Here is a 20,198-nt window from a genome sequence, read left to right on the forward strand (position 1 = left end):
GCTTCTCTTGGAGGTTAATCACGGAAGGATGTGGGGAAGATGTCATGTTTTGACGAGCACCTTTCATGTAGGACCAAAAAAATATCACAGGAAATATGGTACAGAATAGACAGGTGTTGTGTTTGTGTGTGTGAAAGAGAGTTTTAATGGTCAAGTTGGCACATCTCTCTCCTTCATTCAGATCTGGAGTCTACTCTTCACTGATGTTGGCCACTTTGGCACCAATATGGCTCACCGGTCTTGTAATTACACTTAAAGCGTGCTGATCCTTCCGCTAGTATTAACAAGTTGGCATCTGCTTCCATGCTTTTTCCGCCTCAGTCAGTCACTTTAAGCTGCCTGCCCATCCTGCAGGTGTGAGCAGGTGTGAAGCTTTTTGGCACGGTCAGTACAGTCAGAGGCCTGCACCTGGACCTGGATTTTGTTTGTGTTTTCTTTCTACAGTGCACTCATACACAAAGTGCATCATGTAGCCAAAAATGATGCAATAGCAGCTCTAGGTCTTTTAGAGCCACAGTACAAGAAACATGCAGTTTTGTGAGGTTCAGTTGCTTTTAGAAAACATTCATCCTGCTCACCCCCCCCCCCCCCCCCCCCTCCCCCCATGTCTCAAATATTGCGGACCTATCCTGAATCCAGTTAAAGTGCAGCACAGTTCACTTGAGCAATATACTGCACACCTTTTAAAGCTGCTCTGGTGCATTGTAGCATACTTCATGAAGCCATGTTTTCTTTGATAATGCTATTTGGCAATCTGTGATGTCTTTTTATTCTTAATCATTCAGACTTCTATATAAGGGATAGAGCAGGTGTCAGCTTAAAGCTGGATTTATCCCACTCTCTGCTCCTTCTCTCACTGGAGTTGTTAATAGCATCTATAAATACAGGAGACTGCCACTGAGACCATAAACAAGGAGCGAGTGAGTAAAAGTAGTTGAGCCAGTCAAAACACGCACCTATGAATGATAAAGCGAGTGAATGAAAATGTTGCACTGGTATTTTCAGTGCATCACCACTACCAGTTTGACATCACAGTGGAGCTGAGCGGGAGGAGCACGCTGCTTATGACACATTAGTATCTTAGCAACAGACAGCATCCTTTTAGCATGCCGCTGTGAGAACAAAACCACTGATCTGGACACGGGTGCGGTGCTGTTTGTATTGTCCTTAAAGCCACCTGGGAATTATTTCAAATGCAATACCACTGAGAATATATTCACAACATTTTTTACTAAAATCAGCAATTGTTTCAAGATGTGTGTGTGTGTGTGTGTGTGTGTGTGTGTGTGTGTGTGTGTATTCCCTCTTTCTGTTTTTTCCGTTCCTAGCCTGAGGCTTCTTTAGTTTAGAGGTAATGGCTTTGATCTGGGCTCAGGGCAGCGTGTGTGTGTGTGTGTGTGTGTGTCTTTGCAGTGCTTAATCCTGGGTATCATTGGGTTTATCACAGGGTAACTATGACTCTCATAATGCCCCCAGTGGATTTTTTTTTACACCAGTGTTGTTTTATTTGTACTCATTGGGTATTTTTAGCCAACCAGAACCATTTGTGTGATTAAGCCGAATTCTCAAGGTGATCTGATGTAATGGGGATTTACTAATTCTGTTATCTGGGTAAACTTCCACTCATTTCGTTAGATATCACATATGTCAAACAACTTAAAAAAACAAACAAACTGTGACATTAAAATGTTACTTCCATTCGACAAATGTCAAACACTGATTTCTGTAATTGTGCTCTCTGCGTGGCAACAGATACAGACACCCAGGGTGTTGGGAGCATCTCGTGTTCTCTCCTCAGCGGTGTCTCCAGTAATTTAGGATTTGGTTGGATACAGCGTAAGATGAGCACATGCACATGCTTGTCTGTTAGAGTTACGTCAAGGAAACTGCGGTTTATCCTGGACACCAGCCATCTGTGTGTATGTAACAGCAACCTACAGTTTTACATTTACATTACATGAGAGTAGCACATTTATTTACTCACTCTTCGTGGCACTGGCAGACACTTTTGAGCTGATGGTGACCATAGGTTATGAATAATATTGATATTGGCTGTTTATCTTTTTTTCATGACAGCCTAACAGGAAAATCTCTGCACATCTGTTTCTGTCATTTTAAGCCTCGGTAATGTTTCAGCCAGTTTCTGTACCTGCACTCTGTTTTAGTTTGGTCTAATTAATTGTCCATTTACTGAGCAGCCATTTTGGCTCAGGGTAAACACAGGTGTAATTAATAACTCTAATTATGGCTCTGTTCCATTTGGATGAGGTGCTGGCATTGTGTATGCTCACTGACAAGAATGGCATCAACATGCTAAATAGAACAGGACCATAACTTAGTTTTATCAGATATACCTGTGTTCACCGGTGTTAAGCTCATAAACACATGTTTTATTCACAGTTGCATGTAGAAAACATCAAATGTTTAAACTGAGAAAATGTGTCATTTTAAGATGACTTTGAATTGGATGACAGCAACACATTTAAAAAAAACAAAAGGCCGTTAAAGTAAGTGGCACTAAAAAGAAACAGCTGGAGGAACATTTTGTGACTAATTGGGTTAAGTGGCAACAGGTCAGTAAGATGATGGGGTATAAAAAGAACAAGTAACGATGGGACAAGGTTCAACAATCTGCAAAAAACTATCTTCACAAATTGTGGAACAATTTTCAGCATTTTTCAGAATCAATATAAAACTACAAAGACTTTGAATATCTCCTCACCTACAGTACATAATATCATCAAAAGAGAATCGAGAGAAATCTCTGTGCACAAGTCTGGAAAACATTATTTAATGCCTGTAATCCTCTGGTACTGCATTTACAGTGGGGCAAAAAAGTATTTAGTCAGCCACCGATTGTGCAAGTTCCCCCACTTAAAATGATGACAGAGGTCAGTAATTTGCACCAGAGGTACACTTCAACTGTGAGAGACAGAATGTGAAAAAAAAATCCATGAATTCACATGGTAGGATTTGTAAAGAATTTATTCGTAAATTAGGGTGGAAAATAAGTATTTGGTCACCTCAAACAAGGAAAATCTCTGGCTCTCACAGACCTGTAACGTCTTCTGTAAGAAGTTTTTCTGTCCCCCACTCGTTACCTGTATGAATGGCACCTGTTTGAACTCATCATCTGTATAAAAGACACCTGTCCACAGCCTCAAACAGTCAGACTCCAAACTCCGCCATGGCCAAGACCAAAGAGCTTTCGAAGGACACCAGGAAAAGTATTGTAGATCTGCACCAGACTGGGAAGAGTGAATCTACAATAGGCAAGCAGCTTGGTGTGAAAAAATCAACTGTGGGAGCAATCATCAGAAAATGGAAGACATACAAGACCACTGATAATCTCCCTCAATCTGGGGCTCCACGCAAGATCTCATCCCGTGGGGTCAAAATGATCATGAGAACGGTGAGCAAAGATCCCAGAACCACACGGGGGGACCTGGTGAATGACCTGCAGAGAGCTGGGACCAAAGTAACAAAGGTCACCATCAGTAACACACTACAACGGCAGGGAATCAAATCCCGCAGTGCCAGACGTGTTCCGCTGCTGAAGCCAGTGCATGTCCAGGCCCGTCTGAAGTTTGCCAGAGAGCACATGGATGATACAGCAGAGGATTGGGAGAATGTCATGTGGTCAGATGAAACCAAAGTAGAACTTTTTGGTATAAACTCAACTCGTCGTGTTTGGAGGAAGAAGAATACTGAGTTGCATCCCAAGAACACCATACCTACTGTGAAGCATGGGGGTGGAAACATCATGCTATGGGGCTGTTTTTCTGCCAAGGGGACAGGACGACTGATCCGTGTTAAGGACAGAATGAATGGGGCCATGTATCGTGAGATTTTGAGCCAAAACCTCCTTCCATCAGTGAGAACTTTGAAGATGAAACGAGGCTGGGTCTTCCAACATGACAATGATCCAAAACACACCGCCCGGGCAACAAAGGAGTGGCTCCGTAAGAAGCATTTGAAAGTCCTGGAGTGGCCTAGCCAGTCTCCAGACCTCAACCCCATAGAAAATCTGTGGCGGGAGTTGGAAGTCCGTGTTGCTCGGCGACAGCCCCAAAACATCACTGCTCTCGAGAAGATCTGCATGGAGGAATGGGCCAAAATACCAGCTACTGTGTGTGCAAACCTGGTAAAGACCTATAGTAAACGTTTGACCTCTGTTATTGCCAACAAAGGTTATGTTACAAAGTATTGAGTTGTATTTTTGTTATTGACCAAATACTTATTTTCCACCCTGATTTACGAATAAATTCTTTACAAATCCTACCATGTGGATTCATGGATTTTTTTTTCACATTCTGTCTCTCACAGTTGAAGTGTACCTCTGGTGCAAATTACTGACCTCTGTCATCATTTTAAGTGGGGGAACTTGCACAATCGGTGGCTGACTAAATACTTTTTTGCCCCACTGTAAAGTGGGCACCATTCTGTCATGGAAATCATCTAAAGGGCTCGGGAACACTTCCAGGAATCGCTGCCTGTTAACACAGAAATTCTGTTTGGAAAACATGGACCAAAGAGGAGAGGGATCATCAAGCTTGCACCTTGGACCAACTCGAGTCAAAAGCCTGTATCTTGTATGTTAGGGTGGTGCATTAGTGCCTATGGAGTTAGCAATGTGCCCATGCTGAAAGATGTATACAGGTTTTAGATCAACATATGGCTGCATCCAGTCGACCCCTTTTTCAGGCAAGGCCTTGCATATTTCAGCAAGATAAAGCCCAACCACAGCTACTCCAACAGCACAGTATAAGAGCTCGGGTGTTAAACTGACCTGCCTACAGTCCAGACCATTTAGCTGTTGGAAAAATTTAGTGCAAAGAAAACATACAACAGAGATCCAGTGCTGCTGAGCAGCTAGAATCCTATATCAAACAAAAATGGGATGGCTTGCCTCTCCCAAAAGTCCAGCAGCAGGTCTCCTCAGTTCCCAGACATTTATACACTGTTGTGTTGCTGTCAGCAATTTCATAATGACCTTAATGCTGTCTTAAAATAGTACATTTTCTCATTTTAAACATATGATATATTTTCTATGTTCTATTCCGGGTGGCTGCAGCTCAGGAGGTATAGCAGGTCATCTAGAAACCAAAAGGTTGGTGGTTGATATGCCAGATATCCTTTGGTTGCTCTCTGATGCTCCCATCACACAGTGAGTGAACACTTATGCAAAAAAGTACAGAAGAAGGTGTTTATAGGAATGTGAGTGAATGTGCGCCTATGCTGTGATGCAGGCTGTAACAGCTCTGCTATGATGGTACTCTGCAGAGGATAAATTCATTTAGTCTGTGAAAAAATAACCCTCACCACTTCACAGAGCCAAAGGTAGCATCTTCAGGTGTAATGTTTCCACCAGCTAACTGCACGTAATGCAGAGAGTTTTAGTTCACTGTCATGATATCACTGCACATATTCTCATTGCACAAGCTGAGAATGTGCTGAGATTTGTTATTAATAATCACAGCAGCTCTGTTTTATCTTATTTTTGTCAATCGACAGGATGACATATTTGGTTAAGTGTCAAGAAGTATGAAACTAAAAGTCTTTCTGCCTACTTCTGCCTGTTTGCTTTCCTTCAGGGTGATCAGGTGTGACCATGGCCTACACACTGGGCTTGGCCACTGATGGCCAGAAGCGCAGTGTCGGACCTCAGCACTGTGTCACACGGGTGGAGTTGTCGGTCACTGCGTCCAGCCTGCTCGATCGAGATGTAGCCTCCAAGTCGGATCCATTCTGCGTTCTCTTCCACGAAGTGGATGGAAACTGGGTGGAGGTACAGTAAAGGATGGAGAGACATACATCCTTTATAAGATAAGATAACCTTTATTAGTCCCACGTGTGGGAAATTTGTTTCCCACACCTTTATGAACAAGTGATGAGAAAGACTACAGAAAATGACACGAGAAATGAGAGGATTGTTTTGTTTTAATGGTGCAGAATCAATGGAGAATGGAATGGCAGACTGAAGAGGAAAGGCCGAACAGAGAGTTGATATATTACTGTTAAGATCATAAGTAGTCAAACCCATGTTGGCGCTTCTTCACACTGTGTATAGCGACTCCTGGGAGGTGGAGAGAGAAGATTAAAGTGCAGAAATAAAAAGATTGAGGGGAGGATGGAAAATTTGAATAATTCTAAGAAGTGCTTTTAAGGTTACATCCACCATGCTGGCTCCTCGAGGAAAGGGAACCAGAAGGTTTTGTTTGTAGTCTATGATACTCTGCAGGAAGAGCCTATAGGTTGTGAGTCAGATCCAAAGTCATGATGTCTTGACCATCTGGCATCAGCCATGGCATGCTGAGCCCAATAGGATGTTGCAAGATTTATGAGCGGCATTCCAATCTAAGACAAGTAGTGTAGACTCGGGCAAAGGCACAAAAACCGGAAAGAGAGTCAGTAATACATGTTTGACATTTTTAAATCATTGCCATAAAATCTCAGGTTTCACGAGGATGCATCATCATGTTAAACAAAATTTTTTTTCTGATTTAAACTTTGGAAAAGCACCAAATAAGGGGAAACACCAAAAGCTGCTACTGATGACATTTCTCTTAAAGGTGCAGGGTTAAACTGAAGTGAAAGCCATATTTCCAATTAGAAGTGTGGCTTTCTGTTGCTGCATTTGAATTGCCTGGAATGGAAAAGGAATGTGTTCACAGAATATAAGAGAAATTTTTACAATTTGACAAGCTTACTTCACTTTAACACTCAATAACTGGGAAGTTGAGGATTAAAAATGCTTTGAGATAATCAAAAATTAACTAGAAAAGCATTTAGCTGTAAAAAAGTGACACATTCTTTCTAATGACATCAGTTGTGTAGAAATTTACAGGAAAACATCCATCAGCTCCTTTGCTCCTTGCCAGGCTAACTACTTGTCAGTCACTGCCCTAAGTTTCATAGTCAGATTTCATAAAGCTGAGGTATTGATTTTGAAAATGCTTAGGTTGAGACTTTACTGTGACCTTTACCAACCAGCGCGTGGTATCATGGTGGCTACGTGTATCTTTATTGAACAGGCAGTGGAAAACGAATGCCTTTGGCTGCTGCATTAGCTGTTCATTGGATTTTAAGGCCTTTAGTGTTATTTTTTTGACATTTATAAGTCAGAAACTGGTAACTATGTGTATAGTGGCTTGGTGGTCCATACCAGTGATGAGAAATGCCCATCGGGGATAAAGCCACTCAGGTGGTTTTAATCATTTTGACTGTGTTGACTCTCATTCACTCACCTGTTCCTTGTATCCATTACAAGATGGCACTGAAGTCTAGTTGAATGGCATAAAACGTCACTTTATTCTCTTTAAACCAGAGCACAGGTCCAGACAGCATAAAGAAGTGATTATACCTTCGTTTTTGTTGTTGTTGGTTTTTACCGTTGACAAGAAAACTAACAGAGAAGTAAACAACAGCTGTACTGAAATCCTTTCTGGTCAGTAGAGGCTCTCACTGATGTGTGCTCATGACTCAAAGCAGAAAGTTACTGGTTTGAAATCAGCTGCTAATTCTTCTTCTCTGCTTCGGCTTTATGGACAGCTGGAGAGTCCAAAGCAGAAGAAACAGATCTTAGCTCAGTAGCTTTGATGCACCTTTAATTTATCTGCCGCAGTACCCGCTGACTGAGGGGAAGGAGTTAATGGTACAAATATGTGTAAATACGTTTTCCCAAAAGCTCATTGAGATGGTTTGCTAAGGCAAACAAAATGCTAGGAGAGCATTATTAGAACAGTAGTATGATTGTGATTAGGGCAAGCCTGGCTCGTTTGGGTTGTTTCCTGCAAATAGCAACAACTGGGGTAATAGGTTGAAGTGCAGCAACTCTGTTGCTAAATTCCAGTTTGTATCAGATCTTGGTCAGTTGGTTTTGCTGTTTGTTAGCTATTTTTATATAGTTCTCAGTTCACAGTAATTATGTATTTTTCTTGGGTTAGTTTATATTAACAGGTCTTCAAACGCTTCATCCAGCTTTGTGAAGTCATCTTTTTGCCATTACTAATTCACTTTAAGCGCACTTGAGGCGCAGTAAAAGTACACAGTGCACGTCGACTGTTGCTGTGAGCTTGAGTCAGGTTTGAAGCGTCGGTGCAGAGGTCCAACATGAGAAGATGGTAATAATCATGAGGCCATTTTCAAGACTCCAGCACACTGCTCACGAAAATCAATAGGCAGAATCATTGCCAGCTACTATATTTCTAAACAGAGCAGCTTAGCAAACATCTGTTTTGAAGATTTCCAGAAACGTGGTGCATGTGATGGAGACGACTGACCGTCGCAGTTGGAACGGACATTTGATGACGTTTAAACTACCAGCCCACTTGCTCAAAGTCCATATTATGTCGGAACAGCACTGTTAATATTTTGTGCATTCACTGCTAGGAAGTGGCTGTCATGTGTCCTGATCATACATGGTCTATCCATGTAGACCCACTGAGGAAACAAGTTGAAGATGCTCAAGAGGAAGACGGTGATGAAGCTTTGGTGTGTGCAGGCTCCTCCTTCGAATCTTCTGCAGCTAACAGCTGGTCAACAGAGCAATCTGGGTTTTTTTTTGTGTGTGTGTGTGTGTGTGTGTGTGTGTGTGTGTGTGTGTGTGTGTGTGTGTGTGTGTGTGTGTTTGTGTGTAGGCGAGTGCCTCGGGTTGCAGCTAGCTGTCGGTCAGCAGGGCATGTGGCTCCGATGTGAAATTGCCAACAGTTACCATAGCAACGGGAAGGGAAACAAAAGCTTAGTGCTCCTAGAGTGAGGCAACGATGGAGGAGGCGAAATGAGGCCCGAACCTTTTCGCGGATATTATCCACAGCTCGCTGTTTTACTCACACTCAGCTTTCTCACTTCTCTGATCTCCTCCTGTTCCTTTCAGTTTTTTTCTCTGATTGTCTTTCTCGTTCCTGTCGCCAGCCTTCCCCTCTCTAGGTCTCCGTGTCTCAGTCTCTTGTCTATCTTCGTCTGTCTTGTGAGCTAGAGGTGTGAGAAGCAGCTGGGTCCATCGGGGAGGGGAAAGAGAGAAAAAGTGGGTACGAAAGGGTAAGAGTGTGAGAACGAGGAGGTGCGAGAGAGGGAGATGAGAAAAGGGTGCAGCAGAAGGCGAGGGGGAAATTATCCAGAGAAAGACAGGAGGATGAGGAGGAGGAGGAGAGAAAGACAGCGAGGTGATGACATGAATGAGTGACAGAACAAGAAGAAGGCAAAAGAAAGTGAATGACTGTAGCCATAAATGGGAGATAGCAGCCAAAGTTAGTGTTAGAAAGTCTTTGAAGAATGTGATAGGTCTACAGAAATATGGATCTCAGCTATGTAAATGATGTGGCACCCAAGTATCACACTACCGAGGCTATTTTCTAAATCCAAGGATTTTTTTTCTCCGAGCTTCCAACTCCAAATCCTAATACTAATCTCAACACGTGTTATAAACCGAGATATAAGCCTGTAACACTGTAAGTGAGAACTCACAGGCAGTGGCATATTCAAACCAGAGGGTTTAAAAATCTAACAGTCCTCTGCAGTAAATGCAGCCTTATTTATTAGATCTACATTTGTGATACTAAATGATACTCAACAGTAAGTTTTGTTATAATTCATTCCAATGTAAACTGGCCTATGCATGGTTCACATTAAGCCCCATATAACTGACATTTTGTAGTAATTTTCATCTTTAAATACGTTATAAGAATATTAAAAAATGTGTCTTAAAAAATAAACACACCTCTACATTTATCACAACTTCAAAGCTCTACGATTAGTCCCCAGAGTTCCAAGTTTCCAGTAATTTAAATTCCTACGTTATTAAATTTAGCTGTTCGATCAAAAGAATAGAAATTCAGCACACGGACAGTCAGTTCATACAAGTGTATGATTAATATTAGGTTTAAAACTTTCCACACCAGAGTATTGTTTTGAATTTTCCACTCGTAAATGATTAAGGACTCCCCAGAATATTTGATATGTAATTACACATATCAAAAGTAAGAGCAGAAAATTAGATTTTTTTCTTTTTTTTTCTCTTTTGCATAACATGAAAACACTCATTGCTAGAATATTATTTCAGTGGCGGTAAAGGCTCCTTCGTATCATCTGTAAATAGACTGAATGACTGAAAATGTTGTGCGCCAGACTATTTTAAACTGAAGCTGAACATAATCTGCTCCAGATCGGGTTATGCAGTAAGCACAAGTTACCATGGTGATCAATCCATGTTCAAAGAGACACTGAAAACTCAGACTTTCAGCTCAGTAACCCATAACATACAACAAAGTTAGTGAGTGCACAATAAACACGGGATATTTAGAAGCCTCAGTAAATGGTGGTAAATAGACTGAAGCTTAAAGGAAAGTGAACTTTGGACATGATTCGGGACACAAAGAAGACACAAATTATATTAAAATTGTTGTAGCTGATGACTAAATAAGTAACTTTTGCTGACAGCCACTGTGTTGCATTTTTTATGGTTATAACACATTAAATTTAAACTGTAAAGCCAAAGCACACTTTCACTGGTACATTTTTGCACCTGCCAGTTGTCAGTGTTTAGCAGAGATTGTTTTGGTGCTGTAGGCTGGTCCTAGTGATTATTTATTAGCAACATCATCACCGATGTCTTTAGAGCCGCTTTGGTTTGTTTCATTGATTCAACATCTTGGTATTGAGCTGTTGGGCTGAAGTGTCCTTGTTATGTTATGGGGTGCGGGTTGTTGGGGGAGGTTCTCCCTGTCTGCTGAATGAAAAAAATAAAAGTGTCCGCTCAAATCTAAGGCACGAACACTTATAACAGATTGCTTCTAAATTCCTTTAACTCACTATAAATTAAGCTGTGGGATGCACATCCATTGCATTTGTTTTGTTAAAAGTCTATTTATTTATCTATCATAACCCTATCAGTACCTGTACTTTTCTTCCTGTACCTGTTTCCTCCAGCTGCAGTTCTACAGCTTAATTTTTCCTGCAGCGGGCAGTGCCTCTATCTGAAGTAATCTCAGTGACCTGTATTGTTGTTTTTCTTTTTTATCTAGTAGTAAACATAAACAGATAAGAAACGAAAGGAGGCATGAAGCGCCAGAGGGATCTGATTCATTTCTAAAGCTCAGTGAACCAGGATCAAATCCACAGAGGCACTGCTATGAGATTTTAGCCTGCTGGCGTGCTGTGATGTCCCAATAATTTGAGTTTTTAAGCTACGAAGTGCAGCCATTCTCCACTGCTCCCTTCCCATGAGTCAGACAGATGGATAAGTGCTGCAAGCACCGGTAGCAGGGTGAAGTTAAAACCTTTTTCCTGCTGGAGTATCTCAGTTCTGTACTAATATCATTACCTACAGTCAGAGAGAAATGTATCTTAGATAAAAGCATTCACAGAGGCACGAGAAAGGTACATTTTATAGAATAGAATAGAATAGAATAGAATAGCCCTTTATTGTTATTGTACATGTACTGGACAGAATTAAAATAAAATATAAATATAAATAAAATGTAAATAGTAAAGACATCAGGAATAAATAGCAAACAAGAAGAGTGAAAGGAGTATATACAATATATATGAACATTGGAAGATCGTATGCAACCACTTGCATAAGAACAGCTAAGTAATAGATGGCGGTACTGCTGTTTGCTGCAGGGGTTTTTGAGTAAAGACTGGTGAATAGAAAATATACCAGGATTCTGCAGAATTGGAGATTCGTTTAAGGTTAATAAACTGTCTAGATGTGCCTTCAGTAAATGTTACTATGAATAAAAGTGTTAGATGTTGGGAAATGGGCTCAAGAAAAAAACTGTTCGATGTTTGGCTGGTCTTAGACACTATAGGGCAATAGTGATGGCTCCATAGTTTGATCGTTGACATATTTGCTTGGCAAACTAAAGGTCACTGTTTGAGTTCCAGCTAGAGACACAAATCCCCTTTTGGGTTGTATCAGGAGGGGTATCTGGTTTAAAACTGCCAAATCAAATATGTGATGGTATCTGACTCTTTATGTCAAAGGAGCAGCATTACAACAGCATACAATTATTGAACAGATTAGCCTATGAAAATACGTCTACTGTACAAGTGTAAAATTTACGCCCTCCTTCACATTTTCAAAATCCGTTCAGTGAGACAGATTGGAGTTATTGGAGGCTGATTTTGGCCCCTGGGCTTTGTGTTTGACACCAAAGGTCCCATAGGTTTGGAGATCATCAATAAGAGTTTTCCTTTCAAAAAGAATTTCACTTTTTTGGTGTGTATCAAAGTTCAGTTAGTTTAATTTAAATTCTCCAGATTGAAATTCTAGACATCCAGTGGTTTGCATTTCATCCCTCCCGTCTCCGTTATAGGAATGAGCTGAACTTTTTTAAGGCCTTTTATATTCAGTGGTGACAGGCTGAGTATATGTGACCTCGTTTAATGATTGTACGTGTCGTGGGTGAGTCAGGCTGGAGAGTAGTGGGATGAGCCAGTCAACTACCTGGTTTAGAAGAGTCAGAGCAAAGAACATGACTCTCACAGCACTCTTTTCAGGCACCCACACCCTCTTATCTGTCTGCTGTCTGAACTGCTCTCTGGGGCCTTGAGAACACAGCGCATTGAGAAACATCAAAAACAATGGCTTTAGGGGAAAGGGCCCTTAAATTGGATAAAGTGCTGTCAGACGGCTGCAGCTTTTTAGGACTTTGTTTTGGTTTAAGGATACATTTACTACAAACCACCGCAGCAGGCTACTTTAAAAGTTCAGATAAATCTGCTGTTCTTTATCAACCCAACGTCAGACAAAGGTTTAATATTTATAGGAATCTATAGTAATTCTGGGGATGGCAGGTAGGAGGCACATTGTTGGGTCTCTGTCTAACACACTCCCACAGATTTGATCATCACTGGCCAAGTTTGTTTTGTTTTTTTAGCTGCATCTTGTTATCGGGGGGAATCCTGGCTTCGAGTGGGCGCCACAGACTTTACGACATGCTGGTGTCACAATCAGGGATGCTGAAGAGTTGCCCGAGGCTGATTCTTGTTTAATGCATTCAGTATTAAATGTTTTTAGAGAAGTGTGTGTCAAAACTAATGTTAAGACTACACATCATTCTCTTGGAATCTCTAGAGTAAAAAAGATTGGAGAAACACAGACACGCATATGTAGCGACTCAAACTATTTTACAGTCGTTTGGTGCGTTACAGTTGCCAGATACATATCAGTATCACTTTATTAAATTGCATACTGTATGCATGTACATGCTTTGTTTTTTGTAAACACAAACAGTAATATTTTTATACTATATAAAAACTTGTTTGTTTTTTGCAGCTTTGTAAAATTCCAAAATAAAATCCAATTTTAATTTTAATTTTAATAATTTAAACTTTTGCAACTAAATACTCAAAAGTTAAATTGATGATTATGTATGATAGTATTTACATGTATTCATACTAATAATTCAATTCATTATTATGTTTCTAGTCATTTATTTTTAGTCTTTTAAGCTTTCATTAAGAATTTACAAACCTTCCGTATAAATTGCCACATGTTGCAAGATTGCAGATTCTACCCAGTCTTGCAGTTTTCCACAACAGAAGAGTCACAGTTACTTTAACCTATTATTTTGGCATTCAAGTCTTGTTTAAGGAACATGGACAGAAAACCAAGGGAAAAACTAGCCACTTGTGTTTTGCTGGAAGGGACGGAGCTTAGATTTTGTGGTGACTTTGAGACTGTTAGATGCAGGTGAGCAGCTATTTTGGTAATGTAGTGTCTACACAAAACCAGACTCTACAGGCAGGATTAAAAAAAGCTCTTTGTTAATGGTGGTAGAAAGCAATCCAAAACACAGGAACAAGGAAAAAAGGTCCAAACTCAAGACTCGAACTGGTAGAGGACACACAGGAAATCATAACAGATATCACAACAAAGGACAACCAAAGCTCTTTCTACAAACTGACACACTAAGACTAATCAGGATAACAGGGAACAACTGGGTACAAGAGGTGAGGCTAATGAGGTATAACAAAACAAAGGAAGTAAAACTAAGGATAAAACACAGAGGACTGCCAAAATAAAATAGAAACCAACTTAGCAGAGAGATGAAGACCTGACAACAGGACACAAGAGCATTCTGTTGAGGAAGGAATAACCTAGGTCATGATCAATTAAAAACAAGCGCTGGACAGAGCTCGATAGTTCAGGACCAGGACTATGACACGCTTGTGAATCGTTAAAAGGGACAATTGTGGAATTATTTAATTTTTACAGCATTTTTCTCTCCTTGTTTCTTGACCTTTAGCTGGGACGCACTGAAACAGCTGTGAACAACTTGAATCCAGTGTTTGGGGTGAAGTTCCAGGTGGACTACCACTTTGAAGAAATCCAGAAACTTCGCTTTGCCATGTTCGATGAAGACAAGTGTGCCACACAGCTCGACGAGCACGACTTCCTGGGAGCATTTGTTTGCACACTGGGAGTGGTACTGAATGATTTCTTCTTCTTTGGTTTGAAGTATATTCTTTATAACTACAGGTATAGTCTAGAGAAGAAGGGATAGGATAAACTGAACTAGATGGAATTTATTCTTACAATTAGATGCAGACTGTATTTTAAAGTGGATTTTTGCTCAATTTCAAAAATAAATAATTGTTGTCCTGATCCAATAGATTGTGTCCAATAAGAAACTTCACAGACCCCTGATCTTAGCCAATGGGAAGCAAGCTGGCAAAGGATCCATTACAGTAAGAATGTCTACTGTCTCTTAAAAGAAAATATTATGAACTATGAACTGAATATTATGAATATTATGAACTTATTTGTTTTTTAAAAACTTTATTTACAAAAATAAAATAGGAATGGTCCCGAGAAGAGACCAGATTATTTAAGGGTAAGTTCCCGTTGGATCGTCAGTTATGTTGGTTTAAATAAATTAAGTAAAGACACCCCAAGCTTATTAGCGTTAGTATTTTCCTTAAACTGGGGTGTGACGGGTCGCCATGTTGCCCCCAGATCTAATTAGAAGTAAGAGACTCAGAGCATGACCGCCATCATAAACAGCCCTCAGACCCTCTGAGGATCTGTTTAAAGGGTAGTCAGCAATCTAATAGTGCTGTATAAGGAATATATGGAAGTCACTAACCTGGTGACCTGGCCATGCACCTGATTGAAAGGTGTCAATGTCTCAATGCACTTAATGAGTTACAAGACAAATGTAAAAAATGCACACTGTGCTGTGTCACCTAAACTTGCTGTTGTCTGTGATGTTTACGTGAACGGTATGGCTACAGTCGCTGATCTTGATGTCATCGAGGCTGCTGCCGTTACCGTGTTTGCCAACGGTTCCTGTTGCTGTTGTTGATGTAAATGTTAATATTTGTGAGTGCTTCTGCTGCCGCTAATGTTGTGCGGTGCTCTTATTTTAGATAACAGCGCAGGAGTTGTCTGACAACAGAATCATCACTTTGACCCTGAGTGGGCGTAAACTGGATAAGAAGGTAGGCAGTTAGACCCCCGCATGCTCACACACGTACACACACTCAGGGTACAAATCCAAACACACACATACACACACACTCAGATATATTTGAGCATGCATACCACTTTAGGTCACACAAATACAGCCCACACAGACGAGATTTAAATGCTTTCATAGTCTTCACCTTTGTCTGCCAAACAACAGGCTATCAGGTGCTGGGGTAGCTGGAATTAAAACTGTTGTTTTGACACATTAAATATGTATTTTGGGATGTTTGCTGAAACAACTGCAACCTCCAACAGTCATTCCTGCAGCATTTAGTATTGGCAGATAATTTTGATTTAGTTCTAGTCGTAGCCTTTTGACTAAAGCATAAAATGGCTTCAGTCATAATTTCGACATTTAAATTCTTTTGATTTCAGTTTAGTTTTAGTTTAGTATAAATATCATAAGATTATAGTAAAATAAAAAACAAAAAAACCACTGTATAATCTCCCAGTGTCAATTAAACCTTACTGCATAAGGTCGCTGATAACAAAGACTATAACAAAAATAATTTTTCAAAGAAATTTCTTCAATAAAATTGTCCCTAACAACACTTTGTTTGAAACCACATTAAGGAAAAATTACATTCCCAAAGCCTGTTTATATCAGACTAAAATCACTGGGTGAAACCAGGAACCAGGACAAACAACATTTACAGGAAACGCACATTTGGGCCATATGTACTGCGGGCATGATTGAACTGAAAGTGTATTGTGTGTATTGTGTATGATGCTAGTGATTCTGGGATGTTAAAACAGGTATGGAAAGGGGTTTGAAGTATCCGGTGGGTTTGTAACAGCAACATGTTTCTAAACCCTGAAATATTAAAAAGTAAGTGCGCACAATGACTCAGCTGCCATAATAGGTGCTACCTTTATGTAACATTACAAGGTGTTTTGGCCTATGGTACAATGCACTGTGTACTACAGTACACATATGTACCTTTTAAACACTATCATGTGGTGTTATTTCCGATTGAAGGACAATTTTAAAAATTGTTGATATTATAAAATTGTTACATATTAAATATTGCCGTTTAAGCAGCTTTGATATACTGCAACTCAGAAACATCATAACTGTGAGTAGGATTCAAGCTCAAGCTGTGTACCTGCTGTATGCTGTAGTTAAAACTCCAGTGAATTAATTAATCAATCTGATCTTTTAAGTGTTCGAAGAAACTTTTTTTTTAGAAATCACCTGTAGTTTTGCAGTTGTCATACAGTGGTTAGTGGTTGCAGTTTTGTGAAAGAGATAAGAGATGTAAACAGACAAAAAAAGACATGAGGGCAAATTCACCGTGTGTTTGTTTGTGCAGGACTTCTTTGGGAAGTCAGACCCTTACCTGGAGTTTCACAAACAGGGAGAAGATGGTAAATGGATGCTTGTGCACAGGACAGAGGTGAGTCATTGGCAGAGGTTAAACTTACCTTCATCTGACTGTTATTATCGTTCACTGTCATTTTCAGCTAAACTTGGCCTCACACAAAGTGGTACAACTTTAATTACAGACATAAGTTCAGGTAATTGCATCATACATCTGCTCCGCTGCCTATTTTTGTGTCTGTGACTTCAGGTCATAAAGAACACTTTAGATCCAGTGTGGAAACCTTTTACCGTGCCTCTCATTTCTTTGTGCAATGGAGACGTGGACAGAAGCATCAAGGTTAGTAGTAAGAATTTTTACTTTCTCTATTAGAAGACATGTTTAGTATCTAATGTAATCTTCACTGAATCTAACAGGTGAGATCCACTGTGAAAAAAATAAAAAATAATTTTATCGTGTCCTTTGGCTAGAATGTCAAACTTGAAAAAAATTAAAAAGGAAGTGAAGAGTCAGTACAGAAGTGAAAGTAGGACACAGATACCAGAAACCACATAACCGCTTGAGTTTCCACTTTTATTTATAAGCTGCCCATGTGAAAGAAAAGACTAGCATGATGTGATGCATTCTGCACAATTACAGGTGCTGTGTTATGACTACGATAATGATGGAGGACATGACTTCATTGGAGAGTTTCAGACCACAGTTGCAAAGATGAGTGAAGCCCAGAACTCAGTGGAGGTAAAACACTGACATGATTGTGCTTGTGGCTCCATTTTAGCAGGTGGCATGTTAGCATGCTATTCGCTAGCAGATAACACAACTCAAACATGATTTAACACTGTTTATTGATAATAAAGGTGACAGGCTCATGAGAAGAAAATGATCTAGGTCAGAGGTTGCGGCTCGAGAAAGAGCTTATTCAGGATAAGCGGTGCCTCCCAGGTTTAGGATATCGCTGTTACACATATGAAAGAGGCGAGAGTAGGGGGATGCAGGGTGGGCCGCAGAAATGCTAACAAATAGGTGTGCAAGCCAGGAAGGCAGTACGTGCAGCATACATAAAATTAAAGCTAATGAGTTTAAGCATTTGAATCCTTTTGTAATGCAGTGTCAAGCTGTGTACACACTGGAAGCAATTGGGCCAACATTGCAACAAGAAACTAAAGAAAGTGAATCACATTCAGCGACTTTGAGCCAATACGGGCGAAATAAAAGCTGGTGATCAAAAGTGGGCAGGGCCCAAGATAAACTTGACGCAATTTCTAGACAGGACCTGTATATATGACATATGACCTGGATGTGAACACATTAGAGGGTCATCTAAGCAACCAGAACTTGGAATGTCTACAAGCAACCAGGCATCGTACAGCAGTGTGCAACTAGTGAATCGTTTCCAGTGTGTACAGAGTTTAGTAGTAGGGTAATTAGATAATAATAAAGAGACATTATTTAAGTAAATACAATGTAATTACTAGACTTATAACTGTGCAATTGCTTGGTAGTAAGAGTACACATGGGTATATCTTAGGTTAGACTTTGTCTTATGCGACACAGTAACAAACTTGTGATTGGGTTTTACTTTGGTAATTTCATGATATTTATCAACTGATATCAACTTATGAGCCCAAGGGTTAACTTGTAATGTGAAGTGCTATAATTCATTTCTTACCACATGTCTGTATTTCTGCCTGTTGTGGCTTGATTTATAGTTTAGAAGCATTCATTTATACATTGGTATTGTTTCTAATTTTATTGAGATTTATTCTTTTCGCATGTGAGTTCCTGATCTGTCAAAGATGTATGATGCACTGATAAGAACGTAGGTCATTCATTAGCAGGTCTGTGTGTGCGCGCGCGTGTGTTGCTAGTGAAACTGCATGCATGCATGTACCAAAGCGGCCTCATGACTTGTTCTCCCACTGAGTCTCATCATGTGTGGTAATGATGTTGGGTGGGGGAAATAGCAAGGAAATAAAGATAAGAGGCAGGATGGAGAGGTGGGGGGGTGTAAGCAGAGCGAGAATGGAATGGATAAAAAGAGAAGTGCTTTTGAGATGTAAAATATCCCTTAGCCGAGCCTTAGTAACATGACAAGGCATTTAGAGTTACCTGTCATATGAATCGCTGACTGACTAAAATGTCTGTTTTGATCAGACATTGCCACCTAAGAGTGTGTCTGTGTGACTTACAGTATTAGCAGCCATCCTGTCCTTCACTTTTCTTTCAACAGCATCACATAAAATTTAATCTTTCTGTTTTTTAACACTGTATTGTTTTCATTTTCACTGTATTAATGGTACTATATCACTATAGTTTGACAGTCAAGGTGAACCTGCTCTCATCATTATGCTGTGAATCCAAGTCGCAGTCTTTCGATCGTCTGCCTCTCTGATCATTTTCCCATTTCACACCAACTCTTTTCAACTCTGCTGTCATCTCAGCTTTTCCTCTCCTTGTATTGTCCCTGCTAAACCCACTCCTCTGTTACTGATAGTGACACATTCATTTTAATTCCTTTCATTTCCTCTTACCCGTTCCTGTATCTGCAGGTGGAGTTTGACTGCATTAATCCCAAGAAACAGAAAAAGAAGAAGAATTATAAAAATTCTGGAGTTATCATTGTCAAGTCCTGCAAGGTGAGGACGGATGGAGGTTTCTTAGCAATCTTAATCTTCGGTTGCATATAAATTTAGTAGAATTGCAGTAGATGTATTCTTTTTCTTACTGCTGTCACCGACACATTCAACTTGTGGCTTCACATATCAAACGTGTTTCCAAATCTAAAATCAGATCAATATTTTTAGATTACCTGGCATATACAGCTTTGTTGTAAACTGGGGAATCTGTACTCAGTCAGGAAATTGAGTGATATTTTAAAAGAATGAAAGCAATGTTTTGGTTTTACATGCTCAAGCATTCATCATTATTAGTTGTCATGTTCTGATGTTTCCATATGGTTTAATGTTGGTTTTAACTGAAAGCTTATAGCTCTTATACAGGTGCTAAGTTTATAGTAGATAAAAAAAACTTTAATAAAATAAAACACTGTGATTGTTACTGTTATTAAGTAAATTTTGCTAGTCGTGGTTCGGAGCCCCTTGTTGCCTTTATAACTGCCTTAATTCTTCATAGCATACAAGCTGCTGGGAACATTGCTCAGAGATGCTGGTCCATGGTGACATGATGGCTTCACACAGCTGCTGAATCTTTGTCAGCTGCACATCGATGCTCACTTTGAACTTCTGCATGGCCACATGCACTAGATCGCTACCGTGTTGATGATTGAAATTTGTGTTAACAAACAGTTAAAGTCCCCTGAAAAGTTTTTAGGAAGGGGGCAGAAGAAACAGAGCAGTGATGTTTTTCTACAGTTCCACTTATTTGTGTTTTAGTTGCTCCAG

The 20,198-nt window shown here is 40.0% G+C and overlaps 1 protein-coding gene across 2 annotated transcripts in view; it reads left to right on the plus strand.

The window, feature by feature from the left end:
* cpne2 (copine II) overlaps positions 1 to 20,198 on the plus strand; it is a 55,011-nt gene that overhangs the window by 422 nt on the left and 34,391 nt on the right. Inside the window, exons 1-9 of one of the 2 annotated variants that reach the window (XM_086301717.1) lie at positions 1,804 to 1,919; positions 5,595 to 5,788; positions 14,253 to 14,432; positions 14,620 to 14,694; positions 15,376 to 15,447; positions 16,789 to 16,872; positions 17,047 to 17,136; positions 17,437 to 17,535; positions 19,347 to 19,433. In XM_086301717.1, coding sequence (XP_086157843.1) covers positions 5,612 to 5,788; positions 14,253 to 14,432; positions 14,620 to 14,694; positions 15,376 to 15,447; positions 16,789 to 16,872; positions 17,047 to 17,136; positions 17,437 to 17,535; positions 19,347 to 19,433 — 864 coding nt within the window. In that variant the 5' untranslated portion in view covers positions 1,804 to 1,919; positions 5,595 to 5,611. Of the gene's footprint in view, positions 1 to 1,803; positions 1,920 to 5,594; positions 5,789 to 14,252; positions 14,433 to 14,619; positions 14,695 to 15,375; positions 15,448 to 16,788; positions 16,873 to 17,046; positions 17,137 to 17,436; positions 17,536 to 19,346; positions 19,434 to 20,198 lie in introns of those variants that run through there. The other variant, XM_086301716.1, reaches the window with a different exon arrangement.

Source organism: Aulonocara sp. 'chitande type north' Nkhata Bay, linkage group LG7, assembly GCF_057382095.1.
Source record: "Aulonocara sp. 'chitande type north' Nkhata Bay isolate Kocher_YH1m ecotype deep benthic linkage group LG7, A_spYH_male_GT1.1, whole genome shotgun sequence".
Taxonomy (NCBI): Eukaryota; Metazoa; Chordata; class Actinopteri; order Cichliformes; family Cichlidae; genus Aulonocara; species Aulonocara sp. 'chitande type north' Nkhata Bay.